At 39.0% G+C, this 19325-nt stretch overlaps 1 protein-coding gene across 9 annotated transcripts in view; it reads left to right on the top strand.

The window, feature by feature from the left end:
• The window catches only part of nfic (nuclear factor I/C), an 80511-nt gene that overhangs the window by 26925 nt on the left and 34261 nt on the right, over window positions 1-19325 (top strand). For all 9 annotated transcript variants that reach the window (XM_038716914.1, XM_038716915.1, XM_038716918.1 and 6 more), the window contains 3 exons: window positions 10981-11055; window positions 12476-12550; window positions 14587-14719. In XM_038716914.1, the coding sequence (XP_038572842.1) occupies window positions 10981-11055; window positions 12476-12550; window positions 14587-14719 (283 nt within the window). The remainder of the gene's footprint in view (window positions 1-10980; window positions 11056-12475; window positions 12551-14586; window positions 14720-19325) is intronic.

Below are 19325 nucleotides of genomic sequence, written 5' to 3'. Positions count from 1 at the left end.
TCATTCACACAGATATTTGGTAGACTGTGCGTATGTGTCAGTCTGTGTCAAAAGTGTGAGTATTGATGTGGGTTCCCACGTTATTTTTAGCTTCTCTGCATCTCTCAGACCAGGGAAACAGTGATGGAAGACCTAGATCTGATTTTCTAACCAGGTTAACTATAAGGAGGCTTACACATCTGACTTTCAAGAAGAGAAGCTATTAGTCTTTGTGTTGTTTGACTTCATGTGAAAAAACAGTGTAAACACAATTTAAATGCACTATGAATATGCACTCATTGGCCACTTTATTAGGTACACCTTGATAGTACAGGGTTGGACCCCCTTTTGCCTTCAGACCTGCCTTAATTCTCCGTGGCATACTTTCAACAAGGTGTTGGAAACATTCCTCAGAGATTTTGGTCCATATTGACATGATAGCATCTAGGGGTGTGGAAAATAATTCATTTTTAGATGCATCGCGATGCAGACTAGGACAATTATGAAACAAATGTCAATAATCGATTATCTAGACGTTAATTGATAATGTAATGTTGACGGAACGAAAAAGGCGGAACTCAGAGATGCAGCTCTGTGCGGTGCACACAACGGAGACGTGTGGTTGTCCCTGTTTAGCACAGACAGGCTGCTATTGAGTGAGTGACTACTGCTACTAAAATATCACATGATCAGTAAAGTCGATGCGTAACTCACGTTAATGATTTTCACCCGCACACTGTGCAGCGTGGTAACACTTAGCTAGCGTCCTCTGCTCATTCTTCAAATGTCAGCATCGTGACAAGCGGCAGTAGGTGACGGTGAAAACGAGCGGAGCAGAGGAAAACATCACCGCTACATTTCTATGGCAAGTGGATAGTGTCAGAGCAAGGATTACCAGGAGAAGGATAAGGAGCAGTCTACCCTGCCGTCGCCGCCAGACCGTGTGGAATTTTGATTGGGACTGCAGACGGGAGACCAGCGGCGAGTGCATGGAAGGAACGTCTTCTGGCGGCGACGTCACGGCGGTGTATGTTAGAATTCCTGTATAAATATACGTCTAATAAATACATCTGAACTAGGTACGTCGCCTTACAACCGTGTGATACACACGTCGTCACTAGGTACGTCGCCACCAATACACCATTGTCAGTGTAGCTCCTATTTTAACTTTATTGAGTAAATTCAAGTCATGTTTTGTACAGCCTGTGTTAAATGCTTTTATACTTGTGGTGACTGGGAACTCTGGAGTAGCCTACAGTTCATAGCCTGTGTTGTGCTTTATTGTTTGGATTCACTGTCCTATAAAATTCCACTGAAGAAGATGATGCTTTCATTTCCCCACAATGTGAAAATGGTTGTATTAGGCCTACAGTTACTTATAAAATTAATCATTGAAGTATTAGAGCTGTTTCATGCTTATTCAGTTTCTATTATTATTATTATTATTTGTTATAGGCATTTGCCTTTGGTTATTTTATTGGCAACAATGTATTTTAAATGTATATTTCTGCATAATGATTTGGATTATTTTGATCATGCTAATGCGTTACTAATCAATGTAATCCTAAAGGAGTTATAAGATACTATGTTGCCTTATGTCTGCACTTTTTTTTTTAGCAATTACATTGTTGTTGAAGTACAAGACAGCAAAAAAAAAGTTCTTCATTTTCCATCGGGATGATACAATAAGAGAAACTAGCATACTATTATACAAATGTAATTTCCCGCTCTGTATAGCTTATTGTTAATGCTCATAATATAAGCTCCCATGATTCTATACCAAGAAGAACACCAATTAATGTTCAACTGTAGACAAACATACAGGCAGTGTTGGGAGTAACTACTTACATGCAATTTAGTCAAATAATTTAATTATAAATAAATGTAAGTGTTATCTGTTAGTTAGGCCGACTGGTAATTAAATCACAATTTCTTATGAAAATGTTTAAGATGCCATCTGAATATTTTCTTTAAAAAGCTTGGCTAGATATTGAATAATATTCATTTTGTTGCTTTGCATGTATTTCATGTGCACATTGTCTTCCTTTGCCATTTCCAGCCACAGTTGTTTAGTAAAGTGTGATGCTGTTCTGATGCTTTTGTAAGTTATGTCAGCTGAGAAGTTTACAGCAGAAACTTGAAAATCTCAATTGTGGTGTTTACTTAATTAAATATTACACTGAGTGTGTTTTTACATTTATTCATTAATAAACTATAGCTCTAACTTCAAAAATATAACTGGTAATATTTGTAATTTAATTGAGTAGCCTATAGGCCATGAAATTATGCTATATTGTTGTATTATAGATATCAGGGACAACTTGAAGTTCTAGCCTCCCATCTTTAATTTTTTTTAACTGGCATGATGTTTACTTTTGGGTCTATTCTGTAGATTAAAATTGTGCTTTTATCATTTACTTTGTGTACCCAACTGTCATTTATAATATAAAAAATAGACCAACACCAAGCTACATGTTTTATTTACATCAATGTTTTCCTCATATTTGATGCTGCCATAAATGTTTTGTTTTTCAACAGTTAACCATTTTAAAACACAGCTTGAGAGGCAGTTTAATTGAGTGGTGGTGCTGCAAATTCAAACATGAGAACCAATCAAAAGCATCAGAACAGCAACAAACTTTACTAAACACTGTCAGCCTAACTGTAACAGATAACACTTACATTTACGTTTGTCTACAGTTGAACATTAAATGGTGTTCTTGGTATAGAATCATGGGAGCTTTATATTTATATGAGCATTAACAATAAGCTATGCAGAGTGGGAAATTACGTTTGAATCATTGTATAATAGTATGCTGGTTTCTCTTAGCGTAGCATCCCGATGGAAAATGAAGAACTTCACTGAGGATCTTAAGATTTTTAATTTGGTGTTTTGTACTTCAACAACAATGTAATTGAAAAAAAAGTGCAGACATAAGGTAACATAGTATCTTATAACTCCTTTAGGATTACATTGATTAGTAATGCATTAGCATGATCAAAATAATCCAAATCATTATGCAGAAATATACATTTAAAATACATTGCCAATAAAATAACCAAAGGCAAATGCCTATAACAAATAATAATAGAAACTGAATAAGCATGAAACAGCTCTAATACTTCAATGATTAATTTTATAAGTAACTGTAGGCCTAATACAACCATTTTCACATTGTGGGGAAATGAAAGCATCATCTTCTTCAGTGGAATTTTATAGGACAGTGAATCCAAACAATAAAGCACAACACAGGCTATGAACTGTAGGCTACTCCAGAGTTCCCAGTCACCACAAGAATAAAAGCATTTAACACAGGCTGTACAAAACATGACTTGAATTTACTCAATAAAGTTAAAATAGGAGCTACACTGACAATGGTGTATTGGTGGCGACGTACCTAGTGACGACGTGTGTATCACACGGTTGTAAGGCAACGTACCTAGTGACGACATGTGTATCACACGGTTGTAAGGCGACGTACCTAGTTCAGACGTATTTAGTAGGCATATATTTATACAGGAATTCGAACATACGCCGCCGTGACGTCGCCGCCGGAAGACGTTGATTCCATGCACTCGCCGCCAAGTCGCCGCCGGTCTCCCGTCTGCAGTCCCAATCACTCCCATTCAAAAATCCACACGGTCTGGCGGCGATGGCAGGGTAGACTGCTCCTTCTCCTTCTCCTGGTAATCCTCGCTTTGACACTATCCACCCGCCATAATCCGTGGCACTATCCACCCGCCATACACCTACTAAATACATCTGAACTAAGTAGGTCGCCTTAAAACCGGTGTGACACACGTTGTCACAAAGTACGTATATATACCATTGTCAGTGTAACTTTATTTTAACATTATTGAGTGAATTCAAGTCATGTTTTGTACAGCCTGTGTTAAATGCTTTTATTCTTGTGGTGACTGGGAACTCTGGAGTAGCCTACAGTTCATAGCCTGTGTTGTGCTTATTGTCTGGATTCACTGTTATTTTGTCCTGTAAAGTTTCACTGAAGAAAATATAGTGCTTTCACTTCCCCTCCAATGACAATGATTGTATTAGGCCTACAGTTACTTATAAAATGAATCATTAAAGCAGAGCTGTGTTTCATCCTTATTCAGTTTCCATTATTAACTGAAGGCTATTTGTTTCATTTGGTTATTTTATTGGCAACATTGTATTTTAAATGTATATTTCTACATAATGATTTGGAGTATTTTGATCATCAATGTAATCATAAAAGAGTTAGAACATAATATGTTGAATTATGTCTGCACATTTTTGTTTAGCAGTTACATTGTTGTTGAAGTACAAGACAGCAAATTAAAAATCTTAAGAGCCTCGGTGAAATTATTCATTTTCCATCGGGATGCTAAACTAAGAGAAACCAGCACTCTATTATAAAATGATACGAACGTAATTTCCCACTCTACATAACTTATTGTTAATGCTCATAAAATAAAGTAGACAAACGTACAGGCAGTGTTGGGGAGTAATTTGTTACATGCAATTTAGTCAAGTAATTTAATTACAAAATGAATGCATGTGTTATCTGTTACAGTTAGGACTACTGGGAAAATATGTAATTAAATCACAAATGCATATTTCTGATTACATTGGGGGTTACATCTGAATATTTTCTGTAAAATGCTCAGCTATATGTTGAATAATATCCATTTTATTGCTTTGCGTGTTTGTATGTATCAAATGTATGTGGACATGTCTTCCTTTGCCATTTCTGGCTACAGTTGTTTAGTAAAGTGTGATGCTGTTCTGATGCTTTTGATTTGTTGTCATGTTAATTTGCAGCGCCACCCCCCTCTGCCAGTTAAAGTGTCTCTCGTCTTTTTAAAATGGTTAACATTTGAAAACAAAACATTTATGGCAACGTCAATTATGGGGAAAATATATATTATCCCAGTTAACAATTGAAGGATGGGAGGCTTGAACTTCAAGTTCAAGTTGTCTCTTATATCTATAAACAACAATGTAGCGTAATTTCATGGCCTATAGGCTAGTCAATTAAATTCCAATTATTACCAGTTATATTTTTGTTACAGTTATAGCTATAGTCTATTAACAAATAAATGTAAAAACACACTCAATGTAATATTTAAATAGGTCAACCCCACAATTAATTGAGTTTTTGCAGCCTAATAAAAAACAAGGTCCAATGCTAAAAAAGTTTCTGGAAGGCAAGGCTATTGCAGATTTCATCCACTAGATGGTGCCATAGCCTTTGTAATGTGCTACAAATGCTACACCAGAATTTAAGCAGAAATTAAGCAGTAGTTAAATTCCACAAACATTTAATTAGCAGATTAGATACTATTAACTGAACAAAACGTTTTTTGACATCGTATTCATTTTTTATGTGAGTTTTACAGGCCTTTGTCTTTCTAGAATAGGCCTTGTGCTGAGTGTTTAACCATTTGATGTGTATGTGGGCATGGCGGTGTGTTCGGTTTGTGAGATTGAGTGTGATGTAGTTTTAGTGTATAAACAAGTTCAAAGCAGACCAACGGAAACGGTGATAGCTGCCATTAACTTGGCCAAGTTGTCACTATCCTTGAAGCATCCAGTTTCTAGAGTCGTTGAACTTTGGCTGAAGAATTCCTGCAACTGATGTTCATGAAAAGGTTTTGTATAAGCAAATGTATACTTAACCGTAAACGTTTCGTGAGTGGGAGGGGTAATATATTGAACATATTTCTAGATATTTTTCACGCTTCCTTTTGGTTTGAATTACAAAAGACATCATACTAACAAAGCTAAAGTACTGTTGTAGTTTTTTTTAAGTACAAACGTCTCAGCTGACATATGGTCATGGTCAGTAACAATACTCAGGTAGGCTGTCGTGTTTACGATGTTCAGCTGGGCTCAAAGTATGCCAAGAAAATATCTCCACACCACCACCAGCCTGAACTGTTGATACAAGGCAAGATTTTGTTTACGCCAAATCCTGATCCTACTATCTGAATGCAGCTGAAATCGAGACTCATCAGACGAGGCCAACGTATATTTCCAATCTTCTATTGTCCAGTTTTGGTGAGCCTGTGCAAATTGTAGCCTCAGTTTCCTGTTCTTAGCTGACAGGAGTGGTAGCTGGTGCGGTCTTCTGCTGCTATAGCCCATCTGCTTCAAGGTTCGACCTGTTGTGCGTTCAGAGATGGTATTCCGCGTATCTTAGTTGTAATGAGTGGTTATTTGAGTTACTGTTGCCTTTCTGTCATCTGGAGCCAGTCTGCCCATTCTCCTCTGACCTCTGACATCAACAAGGCGTCACACAACTGCCACTCACTGGATATTTTCTCTTTTTCGGACCATTCTCTGTAAACCCTAGAGATGGTTATGTGTGAAAATCCCAGTAGATCAGCAGTTTGTGAAATACTCAGACCAGCCCGTCTGGCACCAACAACCATGCCACGTTCAAAGTCACTTAAATCCCCTTTCTTCCCCATTCTGATGCTCGGTTTAAACTTCAGCAAGTTGTCTTGACCACATCTACATGCCTAAATGCATTGAGTTGCTGCCATGTGATTGGCTGATTAGCCATTTGTGTTAACAAGCAATTGACCAGGTCTACCTAACATAGTGTATATTATATCATCATTACCATCACCACTAAACTAAACTGATTATACATATACAGTATATGATTACAGCATCTACCTTGGTCTCATTTAAAATATAATTTCACCACGCAGTTGGCTGGTTATCTTTATACAATTAAACTTAACTCTGGTTACAACTACCCTTATGAATTTATCTTTAAACAAATACAGTTAATATTTTAATTCTAACACTGTACTGCAAACCCCCAGAACTGGGAACCATTATCAACTAATTGTATCTGTTGGACACTCTTTCTATCAGGGAGTCCTCGCCACTGATCTTTGATGTTGTTAATGGTGGTTAGAGTTCAAACTGTGATACTGGTCTGTGTGGTGGTTTCATGTACGCTGGTCTTTATGCTTAGTCAGTCCTCACATGAACACAGGTGACTAATAGTGACAGTTTTAGATTTCTCTTTGCTCGCTAGTATATCAAAGTTTGTTCTTGACCTGAGGACTCGTGATGACACCTGCTTGCCAGTTTGAAGAAGACCGTTGGAAGTGGTTGAAAGCTCTGATAAGCGGTAAGCTTTGAGTGCTGCGCTGGCCAGTGTGTTCAGAGCAAGGTAGCCCCACACTAAAGCATCCCCTGCTTTGTGGTTTATTTTCCTCTAAATGGGACCATCATTTACTAAATGAACATCATGCTGTGCTGAAGAAGACTTGAAACTATCAACTGAGACCATAAACTCATTAGGAAAGTGTTTACAGAGGTAAATGTGTTAACTGACTCGCCCCCTGCTGGCCATTATAAATAATGGCAGTTTACAGCACTGAGACCCTGAGGTTCCCGCTTGTCTGGGGAGCATGAATGTGCTCAGTATATGCCATATGGTAGTGCAAGAAATAAGTTGATGAAGTGTTCATTAAGTTAGTAATATTTCGAGGATGTGTTGACAGAAATGCAATATAATATCCATAATTATGTTTTCCGTGGTGTATAAAAACTTACATAATGAACCGTTATGTTTTTATTACCTTTTGAATGAGCCATTTCTATCTACATACACCCACAATTTTTTGCCCGTTGTCCTTCCTGTATTTGACAGCTGCAGCTGCGTAGCTTGGTTATGTGGTTAATTTCTTGTACAGTTTGCATATCCCCAATGATCATCTGTACAAACTGTTTCCTACACTATATTTTGCCAAGGTTCAAAGTTGTAGCAGAGTAACACGGCATCTGTTTCATCCAAGTAAGACACAGTGTGCCAGCCTGCTCATAACCCAGCCCACCTTAATACAAAGTAGCCATTAATGTTATTATTTAAACCTCTGTGACATGTCAAAATGTGTGCCATGAAAAATGTATTTCAGTGCCCTGCCCTCTTCTGGCATAAAATGTGTAAAAAATTTTATTAGTAGGACAGATCCATTAATCAAAACACCAGTGTTTGATTACTTTGATTAATTAACCAGCTTTGTCTTTATAATCCCAAAACTGCGACTGTTGCTACAGCTGTTAGTTGGCTGCTGCTACTGATTGGCCAGTTGCTATCTATCTCTGCCGTAGAAGCACTTTATGATGATTTTTGGGTCTTTATCCAGGTCCCTTACCGCCCACCATCAAAAAAGATGTTGGCTGTTTGCCCTTAATAGTTGTTAATAGTTGTTGTTATTATTAAAAAAAACAATAATTGAATGGCAAACTACACATTTATTATTTTCCCAGGGAACAAAAAATCCATATGAATAAGTAATTATATTTAATGAAAAAGTGAAAGTCCTCCCAGAAACTGTGTGTGAACCCAGAGACTATTTTCTTGTATGGGGCACTAAGTGGGGGGTCTGTGGGTCCACCCCCAGAAGATTTTGAGCATTAAAGACTTAATTTCCTCTGGGTTTCTTCCTTTTCTGCACTATTTTATGGTGGAAATGTTTTTATTTATATAAAAGGAAACACAAACTGGTGTGAGGTGACAATTTAAAATGTAAAAATATAATAGGATATAATGCAGTGAGGCTCTCAGGCATTATTTATAGCTTTTAGTAAAGTTTTCTCCTGTAGATTTAGCTTTAACTTCATCCTGCTTTTCAGCTCGAATTCATATTATAATGAAAATAAATTGGGAGCAGCATATCACATATCGGGTAATAACAGTGGAAAGACTAACCAAGATGGTTTTGGGGAGTTTTGATTAGTTTCTGTCAAGTTTGAATGAAGTATGTTTTACAATAATTTACCAACTTATAATTTAACAATTTAAGGCTTTTAGTTCGATGAAAGTTTGATAAAGAAAACAAGTGTAAAACTATTTATTTTATGTGACATTTTGTTTTGATATTTTGTTTATTTATTCTACTAAAAAAGCTACGAGAGCTTTTCTAAGGTAGCTAACTCGCCACTCGCACACATCTCTCAGCTGATTGATTTTTAAATCCATTCTATGATTTTGACTAACAAACTAGATAAAATCCAATCGCTAAGTATTAGCCATCCCAAAAATGGATGTGTATTGATTTTTTTTAAATCAGGTGTAGTGGTAGTGGTAAACGCAAAAATGTTCAGTAAAGCCAGGCTTCAAATTCCTGGTAAAATACTATCCCTGCAACAATAGCACAACAAAGTTGATAGGGACCACCTCTGTGGCATCAAACATTTTCATTGCCTGATTGAGAAATTTGATGTGGAACACGCAGGAGGCGACCATGACAACAAGCATGACGTAGAAGATGGTAGATACAGTGGGGAGAACAAGTATTTGATACACTGCTGATTTTGCAGGTTTTCCTACTTACAAAGCATGTAGAGGTCTGTATGTCTTTTATCATAGGTACACTTCAACTGTGAGAGACGGAATCTAAAACAAAAATCCAGAAAATCACATCGTATGATTTTTAAATAATTCATTTGCATTTTATTGCATGACATAAGTATTTCACCTACCAACCAGTAAGAATTCCGGCTCTCACAGACCTGTTAGTTCTCCTTTAAGAAGCCCTCCTGTTCTCCACTCATTACCTGTATTAACTGCACCTGTTTGAACTTGTTACCTGTATAAAAGACACCTGTCCACACACTCAATCAAACAGACTCCAACCTCTCCACAATGGCCAAGACCAGAGAGCTGTGTAAGGACATCAGGGATAAAATTGTAGACCTGCACAAGGCTGGGATGGCCTACAGGACAATAGGCAAGCAGCTTGGTGAGAAGGCAACAACTGTTGGCGCAATTATTAGAAAATGGAAGAAGTTCAAGATGACGGTCAATCTCCCTCGGTCTGGGGCTCCATGCAAGTTCTCACCTCGTGGGACATCAGTGATCATGAGGAAGGTGCGGGATCAGCCCAGAACTACACGGCAGGACCTGGTCAATGACCTGAAGAGAGCTGGGACCACAGTCTCAAAGAAAACCATTAGTAACACACTACGCCGTCATGGATTCAAATCCTGCAGCGCATGCAAGGTCCCCCTGCTCAAGCCAGCGCATGTCCAGGCCCGTCTGAAGTTTGCCAGTGACCATCTGGATTATCCAGAGGAGGAATGGGAGAAGGTCATGTGGTCTGATGAGACAAAAATAGAGCTTTATGGTCTAAACTTCAAGAAGAAGGATGAGTACAACCCCAAGAACACCATCCCAACCGTGAAGCATGGAGGTGGAAACGTCATTCTTTGGGGATGCTTTTCTGCAAAGGGGACAGGACGACTGCACCGTATTGAGGGGAGGATGGATGGGGCCATGTATCACGAGATCTTGGCCAACAACCTCCTTCCCTCAGTAAGAGCATTGAAGATGGGTCGTGGCTGGGTCTTCCAGCATGACAACGACCCGAAACACACAGCCAGGGAAACTGGCTCCGTAAGAAGCATCTCAAGGTCCTGGAGTGGCCTTACCAGTCTCCAGACATGAACCTAATAGAAAATCTTTGGAGGGAGCTGAAAGTCCGTATTGCCCAGCGACAGCCCCGAAACCTGAAGGATCTGGAGAAGGTCTGTAAGGAGGAGTGGGCCAAAATCCCTGCTGCAGTGTGTGCAAACCTGGTCAAGAACTACAGGAAACGTATGATCTTATCTTTTCTGATGTATCAGATACAATAAAATGCAAATAAATTATTTAAAAATCATACAATTATATTCTTCATCAATCCTGTACTTCTGCTGTGAAGTGTTCTTCACCTTTGCTTGGCTTTTTCATCTGAGATCAGGAATGTTCTCTGTCTCTGACTGTTAATCTGCTGACTCATTAAAATTGATTTATTGATAAATAAAGTTTTAAAGGGTTTACATCTATCAGCTGAAATCCGGAATACTCTCTTTCAATTCAATTCAAATTAGCTTTATTGGCATGAATGTATAACAACAATATTGCCAAAGAATCATACAAACTACATAAGAACAATCAACCCCATACATTTCATTAAACATCAATCAATCTCTCTCTCTCTCTCTCTCAGAGGCAGAGCAGAGCAGCAGTCCCAGTCGTACGGGAGTGGGCTCAGATCAGGAGGACAGTCGAACCGCCACAATGGGTAATGTAGGATCTTGTACATGTAACATGCATACTCTTTAACATTTTACCTGTTCATAAGCTAATTTTCTTTTTTCTTCTTTTAATGTTAATTTAATTGTCTCTTTCCTTAAACTTACTTACCTTAAACAACTTGCTACTATATTAGAGAATTACAGAAAATAAAGCATTATGGATGATTTTTCTCTAATGTCATCCAGTCTTCAGTTATATTTGTGTCATTGTCCAGACTAACAACATCTCCTGCAGCATTGAAGGAATTACAGGGCATTGATAATTGATTCTATACTGAAACATCTTCAAGATGGCAAAACGCTTACTTTTAATACAGTTAAAATTACAGAACAAATGATTCTTGTTGATATACAGCATATCATTCCCATCAATTTCAATTCAAATTAGCTTTATTGGCATGAATGTATAACAACAATATTGCCAAAGCATCATACAAACTACATAAGAACAATCAACCCCATACATTTCATTAAACAAGTAATTAAAGCGTGTGTGTGTGTGTGTGTGTGTGTTAGAAAAATTTTAATATATTAAAATAAAATAAATAATAAAACAGTAAGTGTGTTGTGTGTGTTAAAAAAAAAATACTAAAAATTGAATAATAATAAACCATCAAAGATTGAGTTAAGGTCTTTAGTAATACCAGTAATTACTTAAATAGGCCAACAGCTCTGTTTCATATAATAGATCAGCGATTCCCAAAGTGTGGTGCGTGCATGAGTTGCCTCTAGGGGGTGTGCGACAGGAAAAATGTAATGGTGATGTAGTAGTGCAATAACTTCAACAATTATTTTTTGTGGAATTTTTTAGAAATAAAAACCTCCACCTCCCTCCGCATGGTTCGGCAGGCAGGTGAACTGTGGATTGATTGCAAAGTTTAACCATCACAGTATGAGAAAAATTTTTTTACTGCCATATATATATATGCAAACCCAGAGAGAAAGGGGGTACAGCAACCCGGTCAAGATGTAGAAGGGTGTGCGTTGCCTAAAAAGTTGGGAACTGCTGTAATAGATGAGAACCAAGTCATTAAGGATATTCAAAATATTAGCAAAGCATTGTGATTAGTTAAAATAACAGATCATCTGCATGTAGGAAAATGTTTTGGCTGTACCACATATCTGTATCTACCTTAAACCTGACAGTTTGTTCTCCTTCTTCTTTTAGGACCACTGCTGTTGTATTATGATAAAAGGTTTTCAAAATATAAATAAATGTAGTAACACAGCCCATATCGTTCGTGGTGTGCTAAATTATAATAATGCTACAGACTGAAAAACAAAACGACACACACTGAAATAACAGAATAAAAAGGGGGCAACAAAACATAAAATCAAGCCATCAAAAGAAACTACTAACTGCTACTTTTCTAGACTCACACACAAATTGCTGCTGTATTTCTACAGATGGTCCAGAGTTCCAGGAGAGTTTTGTGACATCGGGAGTTTTCAGTGTCACTGAGCTGGTCCAGGTCTCAAGGAGTAAGTCTACTTTAACATTTGCAGCCTTCCCAACTTTTCTGACACCATTCATTGTAACACCACTCTTATGTTAAATTGAGCATGTCATGTCATCGGACAACTCAAGACAGTTGTATGATTGCAGAGTTGGCCATGTGAGAATGTCTTGCAATGTTGTGGTTGTGAGAATATTGTGCATTGACAATACACACTATATCCATCATATATGGGAAATGTTTTAGAGTAAACCTACAAAAATAATAAAGGTTTTTTAAAGTTTGATTTTAGTTACAACATGTGATTTTAGTTAACAATGTGTGTGCATGTTACTGATACTGTACTAAACAGTATTGCTTGTAATTGTATTTTGCTTCATGTAATCGTCTAATTGATTTACCTCCTGTGGACTGGACCTCTATCCTTCTTATGTGATACCTTTTTGTATTGAATCTCTAATGTATTATGGGTACCAATTGTGTAATTAGGTAAATGAGATGTACTTATTGTGTCTTCGGTCTGGGGTGAGTTTTTTTCCTGTTGTATTATGTATGTGTGTCTTTGGACCCTCTTGAAAATGAGATGCTGCATCCAGTGGGGTGGGGTGGGGTAAATTTTTGGGGAAGCTAAGTGAGAGGTGATATCCTTTTTGCAGGGCAATTATCTAATGCATTGTGCTATTACAATGCAGGGTATAATTTTACACAAAATTGAATCAAACTTTAAAGATGCACACTATCTGTTATCAATACAGACGCTGAAAGTTGCATCTACCGGGATGTACGCTTTCTTTCTCTCACTCACTCAGTCTCTCTCTCTCACCCCAAATAGCATACATAGCCCGCTGCTTATGGGTTAGGAATAAAAGAAGCATTCACAAGCTCAATCACACAAGCTCAAACACACTTCTTAATGCTTGGCCAAATGTTCATAACACAACATCACTGGACAACAACCGAGTACCCGACCAACAGAGTATAGACAATTATTCAGGTAGCCTGGCCCAGTGCCCTGTGGCAGGTGCCGTCTGTGGTGCTCATTATCTATGCGTACACAACCGCAGAAAAAACAATAAGGTTACTTCAACTGACTATTCATTCACAGCTAAATCCAGGCAAGCAAAGCAAAACAAACAATATAACCACATTAAAAATTACACAAATAGCTGCAGTTCAGTTAAGATCAGAGAGAGAAGGAGGTGACATTTCACTCACTATTTGAAAAGGAAGGCCATTCTCCTGTCTTTCATGGAGGCAAAGTGGTCAATAACCAAGTTATAGAATTTCCCACTGGCTTTTCGTCCTCCGCAACAACAGAGTCATTTGAAGTTTGGCGCTACAAGCTATCCACACTGTACAGATATAGCTTTCCTCATTGAACGTCCAAAACCCCTTTTTCCTCTCCAGGCCAGCTCCAGTTTGGGTGTTGGTCTTCCGTCAGATTTAATCTTAAGTTGCTGCTGTAGTGGTAGTTTAGTAAAACTATTTATTAACTAAAAACTTCAAATCTGCACCCTCCATAACTGCACCAGCTAAAGTTGCTAACAGCTCCTGTTATTTCATCTGAATGACGTTGATCGCATGCTGTGATTTGATTGGTGTGAAGCCAGACCGCGGCTGGCTTCCCTTTAGCATCATCCTGACAAATCACAGTTAGGCAGTGGCCTCATCTGATTGGTTAATCATTACATTTTTTTTCACAAAGGGATGCTAACTCTGCCTAGCCTCCTCGCGTAGTCAGACTGAAGGCCAGTCTACGGTGGTGCAGTATAGTGTTTCACCACACATCCAACGCATAGCATTTAGAGGGGCGCTGTTTCACTTCTTGTAAGATAGTGAGAAATGGGGAAGAGATGACTGCAACAGCTTATAAGATTTATTGAAACTATAAACATTGTGTTTTTATTGAAATGATAAATAGAGTCTGATAAAAACAGGGGAAGCCTGGCTTCCCTTGGCTTGTGGGAGAAAACGCCACTGGCTGCATCTCAGGGGGCTATCCATCAATAAATTGAAATTGAAACTGAAAGATACAAACACAAGCTCTCCCTATGTGTGTAGCTCCAGTAGTTACTGGAGTAGGACCTAGTTTCTCTATGGGGGAACTCCAGGGTCATCTGGCCTACGACCTCAACCAGTCTGTCAACCAGCCAGTCAGCCTCAGACGATCACTGGCCAGCACCTCATCCAGCGGGTAATCACACACACACATTGCAAAATGATATACATCTGCACTGACATCTGTATTACCCTTTGGCATCAGAAAATCAGCAAGTGCACAACCTGCTTTGTTAATTAATCTTATTCTTCCAAATCTCAAATCCATTGTGTGCCGGTCACTAAGGAATGGATAAGAACAATAGAATGCCGTTTTGAAGCCTCGAATTTGGCATTTTGACTGTCGCCATCTTGTTTTTTTGGAACCAGACACAGAATAGCTATGCCCTAAAGCCTCCCCTGCTTCCTGGTCTGTTTTCCTCTAAATGGGACCATCATTTACTAAATGAACATCATATTGTGTTGAAGAAGACTTGAAACTAGCAACCGAGACCATAAACTCATTAGGAAAGTGTTTACTGAGGTAATAAATCAGCTGAGAAGTAGAAACATTTTCTCATACACTTCTGTCCAATCGGTCTTCTTTTTGCGACCTGTGGAGTCGCCGCTGCTGGGAAGAATGCAGGTTTAAGGCACTTCCGCATTGGCTTGACTTTTCAAACCCGGAGATTTCTGCTTGGTTAAGAACTGAGGATGATGCTACCGTGTGGCCTTTAGATAATTTATTTTGATGGCCACACCTGTGTAGGTAACATCCTAAAAAGGTGGTGGCTTGATTGTAGTGAAAACCTGAGTGTGAGCTACTAGCTTCAAAAAATGTATTTTAACATTTATCTGTGTGAGTTTCTTCCAGTGGCTCCGGTTTTATCCCACTAAGATATGCAGGCAAGAGTGTAGAATTTAGCAGGGATGGTAGGGACATGTCCCTTCCAATATCCAGCGACTACTAACGAGTCCCTAGCAACCATTGTAAAATAAAATAGAACCTCTGTTGTCCGTCAGTGTCTAGTCAATGTCAACAGCTCTTGTTCTGTACTATGAGTCCAGTGCATTTTTAAGTTTTGATGTCCTCTCTTCTCAACTGTGGTCAGTGGTCTGGTCCGCTGCCTACCTTTTTCAGACCCTCAGAGACTTTACTTGTAAAAAGTGACAAGCGACAAATCGAGTAAGTTATTCAGACCAACAGGGGGAAAGTAAGAAATATACAAAATTATATTGTAGGCTAATGGATTCACCTGTATGCAGCTCAGAGTAAACAGGGGAGGAGAACAGGGAGGTAGATAAGCAGTAGACTTTGTATTGTTGTAGCAGCATTTGATTTTATTGCTGTTGTGATGTAAGGAGAATTTCAACAAATATAAAAAATGTGTGTATAAATTGCCTCAGACAGTGTTTGGATTAGAATCGGAACTACGAAGGAGGTAGTCAGAGTTTTAGTTTCTCTATTCTATTGTTCTATGCAGAACTTGACAGCAGAAAAGGATCATTGTCTTTAGCTGCACAGATGGGTTTTTCGTTATTAAACTTGAACTGCTGGTGGAATGGAAGGACAGCTGCAACAGAGGTTGTATCATGAATGATCACAGTGCTTTTGTGGTGTCAAGAATTGTGCTTTGATGCAGTTAGTCATGTGCTATTTTGTGGCTTGCATTCAAAAGCTTAACTGTTCTTTTTGTGCATAATATAGTGGAATATATATATAAAAATGCATATTTTTACTGTGTGTATGCATGTGGTAGTGATGGTCATCTAACAGGATGGTAAATGTACACCATGTTACTCATTCTATCCTGCAATAGTGAGTGGGGTTCATAATTCGTTTTAGAATAGTCAGTACACTGAGTAGTGTGATGTTCATATTATGTAAAGCAAGGGTATGATGGTGGTGAATGGCAAAACTAGTCTCAAACTAATAGTCTGTGTGAAATCTTTATTATATAACTATGACTACCATGACTAACTCACTTTGGAACAAACTCACAAGGATTTTGTCCATGTGCTAATTGTACTTTTCACACCAGAAAAGTATTCACAATGGAAGGATTGTTAATGACACAGAGTCACCCATTACAAGATCTAGAGAGATGCTACGGCTTAATTTTATAGTTACTCTTCTGGCTTCTTCAGTTAATATAGTTCAGGAGTAATACAAACTGGAGGAACTTTGTCAAGTCTGAGAAAATCAACCCTGATGATATCATCACGAATAGTCACATCTTTGGTTTGGAGACTACAAATATTCACTCACCAGCCACTTTATTAGGTACACCTATTCAATTACTTGTTAACACAAATAGCTAATCAGCCAATCACATGGCAGCAACTATGGATTTAGACATGCAGACGCGGTCAAGAAAACTTGCTGAAGTTTAAACCAAGCATCAGAATGGGGAAGAAAGGGGATTTAAGTGTGGGGGAGGGGGTGACACGGTAACTCCGCTCTAATCTTGAGAAGATGCAGAGAATGGTCCAAAAAAGAGAAAATATCCAGTGAGTGGCAGTTGTGTGACGCCTTGTTGATGTCAGAGATCAGAGGAGAATGGGCAGACTGGCTCCAGATGACAGAAAGGCAACAGTAACTCAAATAACCACTCGTTACAACTAAGATACGCGGAATACCATCTCTGAACGCACAACAGGTCGAACCTTGAAGCAGATGGGCTATAGCAGCAGAAGACCGCACCAGCTGCCACTCCTGTCAGCTAAGAACAGGAAACTGAGGCTACAATTTGCACAGGCTCACCAAAACTGGACAATAGAAGATTGGGAATAGGGCTGCAGCTAACGATGATTTTAGTATTCGAAGCTTCGATAAATTATTTCAATGATTCATCGATGCGTCGTTTAAGAAGTAATTTTGCTTGCCGGCTGGTAACGGGATCAGCTGTGCACGTTTATAGGTGATAGATACTTATTAGTCCTTTCAGAAAATTCATCGTGTCATTCGGCAAACATCAGACCAGCAACCAGACAGCTGCTTTACAAACACAAACATCCCCCGAGTACTATACAGGTTATACTAAAGGCTCGTGCAGACTACTCGACTTTCAGCGTCGGCTGCTGGCCGTGCTGTTCACACTACACAACTTGCAGTCATGTGACAGCAGTCTTGAAGTCGGGGACAGTGGGTCACACACTACAAGAGCTGACAGCTGTGTCACACGACGCTTGGCTGGTCTCCAAACCACGTTGTGTCAAGAAAACACACGTGAAACGGGAAATGAGTGATCCTGCACACGAAACAGCTGTTGTCTGTTATTATAAAGATAGCAATTATAAAGACAAAGAATCTGGGTGAAAAGATGGATTAGCACACCCAGGTAGCAGGAAACGTCTGAGCGTCAGAGAGAGCTGGGGGTGAGTTAAAAGGTGCAGCTCCCCAACACCCAGTTAACTCCTGACCGTGAGGTTACAACTCACGGCCCAAAAAGGAGAACAACAAACGCACGTGTACATTTTCAGCTGAGGACTGCAGCTTACTTTGGCTTCAACTCAACAATGAATCATGATTTCAGTTAATTGCTAAAGTTACTGTTACCTTGTCTGTGGTTCGCTGGCTTTCTGATCACTGTGCTGTAGTTAAATGGATTAAACGAAGCATCGATGCAAAGAATTTGTGTCGATTTTATCGATTTAATTGATGAATTTTTTCAGCTCTAATTGGAAACACGTTGCCTGGTCTGATGAGTCTCGATTTCAGCTACGACATTCAGATAGTAGGGTCAGGATTTGGCGTAAACAACATAAAAGCATGGATCCATCTTGCCTTGTATCAACAGTTCAGGCTGGTGGTGTTGTAATAATATTTTAATAATAATATTTTCTTGGCACACTTTGGGCCCAGTTGAACATCGTAAATGCGACAGCCTACCTGAGTATTGTTACTGACCATGCCCATCCCTTTATGACCACAGTGTACCCATCCTCTGATGGCTACTTCCAGCAGGATAATGCACCATGTCACAAAGCTCAAATCATCTCAAACTGGTTTCTTGAACATTAATGAGTTCACTGTACTCCAATGGCCTCCACAGTCACCAGATCTCAATCCAATAGTGCACCTTTGGAAGGAGGTGGAACGGGAGATTCACATCATGGATGTGAAGCTGATAAATCTGCAGCAACTGTGTGATGCTATCATGTACTACCCTGTACTATCAAGGTGTACCTAATAAAGTGGCCAGTGAGTATATCAAGTCTGTGTTACAAAGTGAAATTTTGAAGTTTGAAATATGTGGTCACTTACCAGGCAAACTAAAGATAGCACCAGCATGGCTGCCATGTGTGCTCCACACAGACTTGAAAGTCCTGCCGAGATATCAGAAACTCAAACAGGACAAAACAATGTGGCAGACCATTCAGCAGTGGTCAGATGAATCAGACTAATACTAGGTCACTGTTCAGCATTAAGGTGTGTGTTTCAGGGCAACAACTTAGACACATACACAGGCGTGGTTATTAGCTACATCAGCAAAACGATAATATGGAGGATTGCTGTACAGACCATATCAGAAGCCCTGCGTTGACAGGGAATTCCATGGCCAACTTAAAGCATGGACTGATGCATACATTACAACTCTCCAGAGAGTTGAGCTACTGCAGCTCGGCATGACAGCATTCTCCACCCTGACTCTTAACTTCGGCCCCCTCAGGACTGCACACCCAGCCCTCTCCTGGCCATTATAGATATATATATTTATTTTACTACCTGTTTACAAGCTGTTAAACACACAGTCACAACA

The sequence above is a fragment of the Micropterus salmoides genome, unplaced genomic scaffold (assembly GCF_014851395.1).
Source record: "Micropterus salmoides isolate LMB-PRFRI ecotype aquatic unplaced genomic scaffold, ASM1485139v1 Ms_hic_scaffold_13, whole genome shotgun sequence".
Classification (NCBI taxonomy): domain Eukaryota; kingdom Metazoa; phylum Chordata; class Actinopteri; order Centrarchiformes; family Centrarchidae; genus Micropterus; species Micropterus salmoides.
This window is presented reverse-complemented; position numbering and strand designations above follow the sequence as displayed.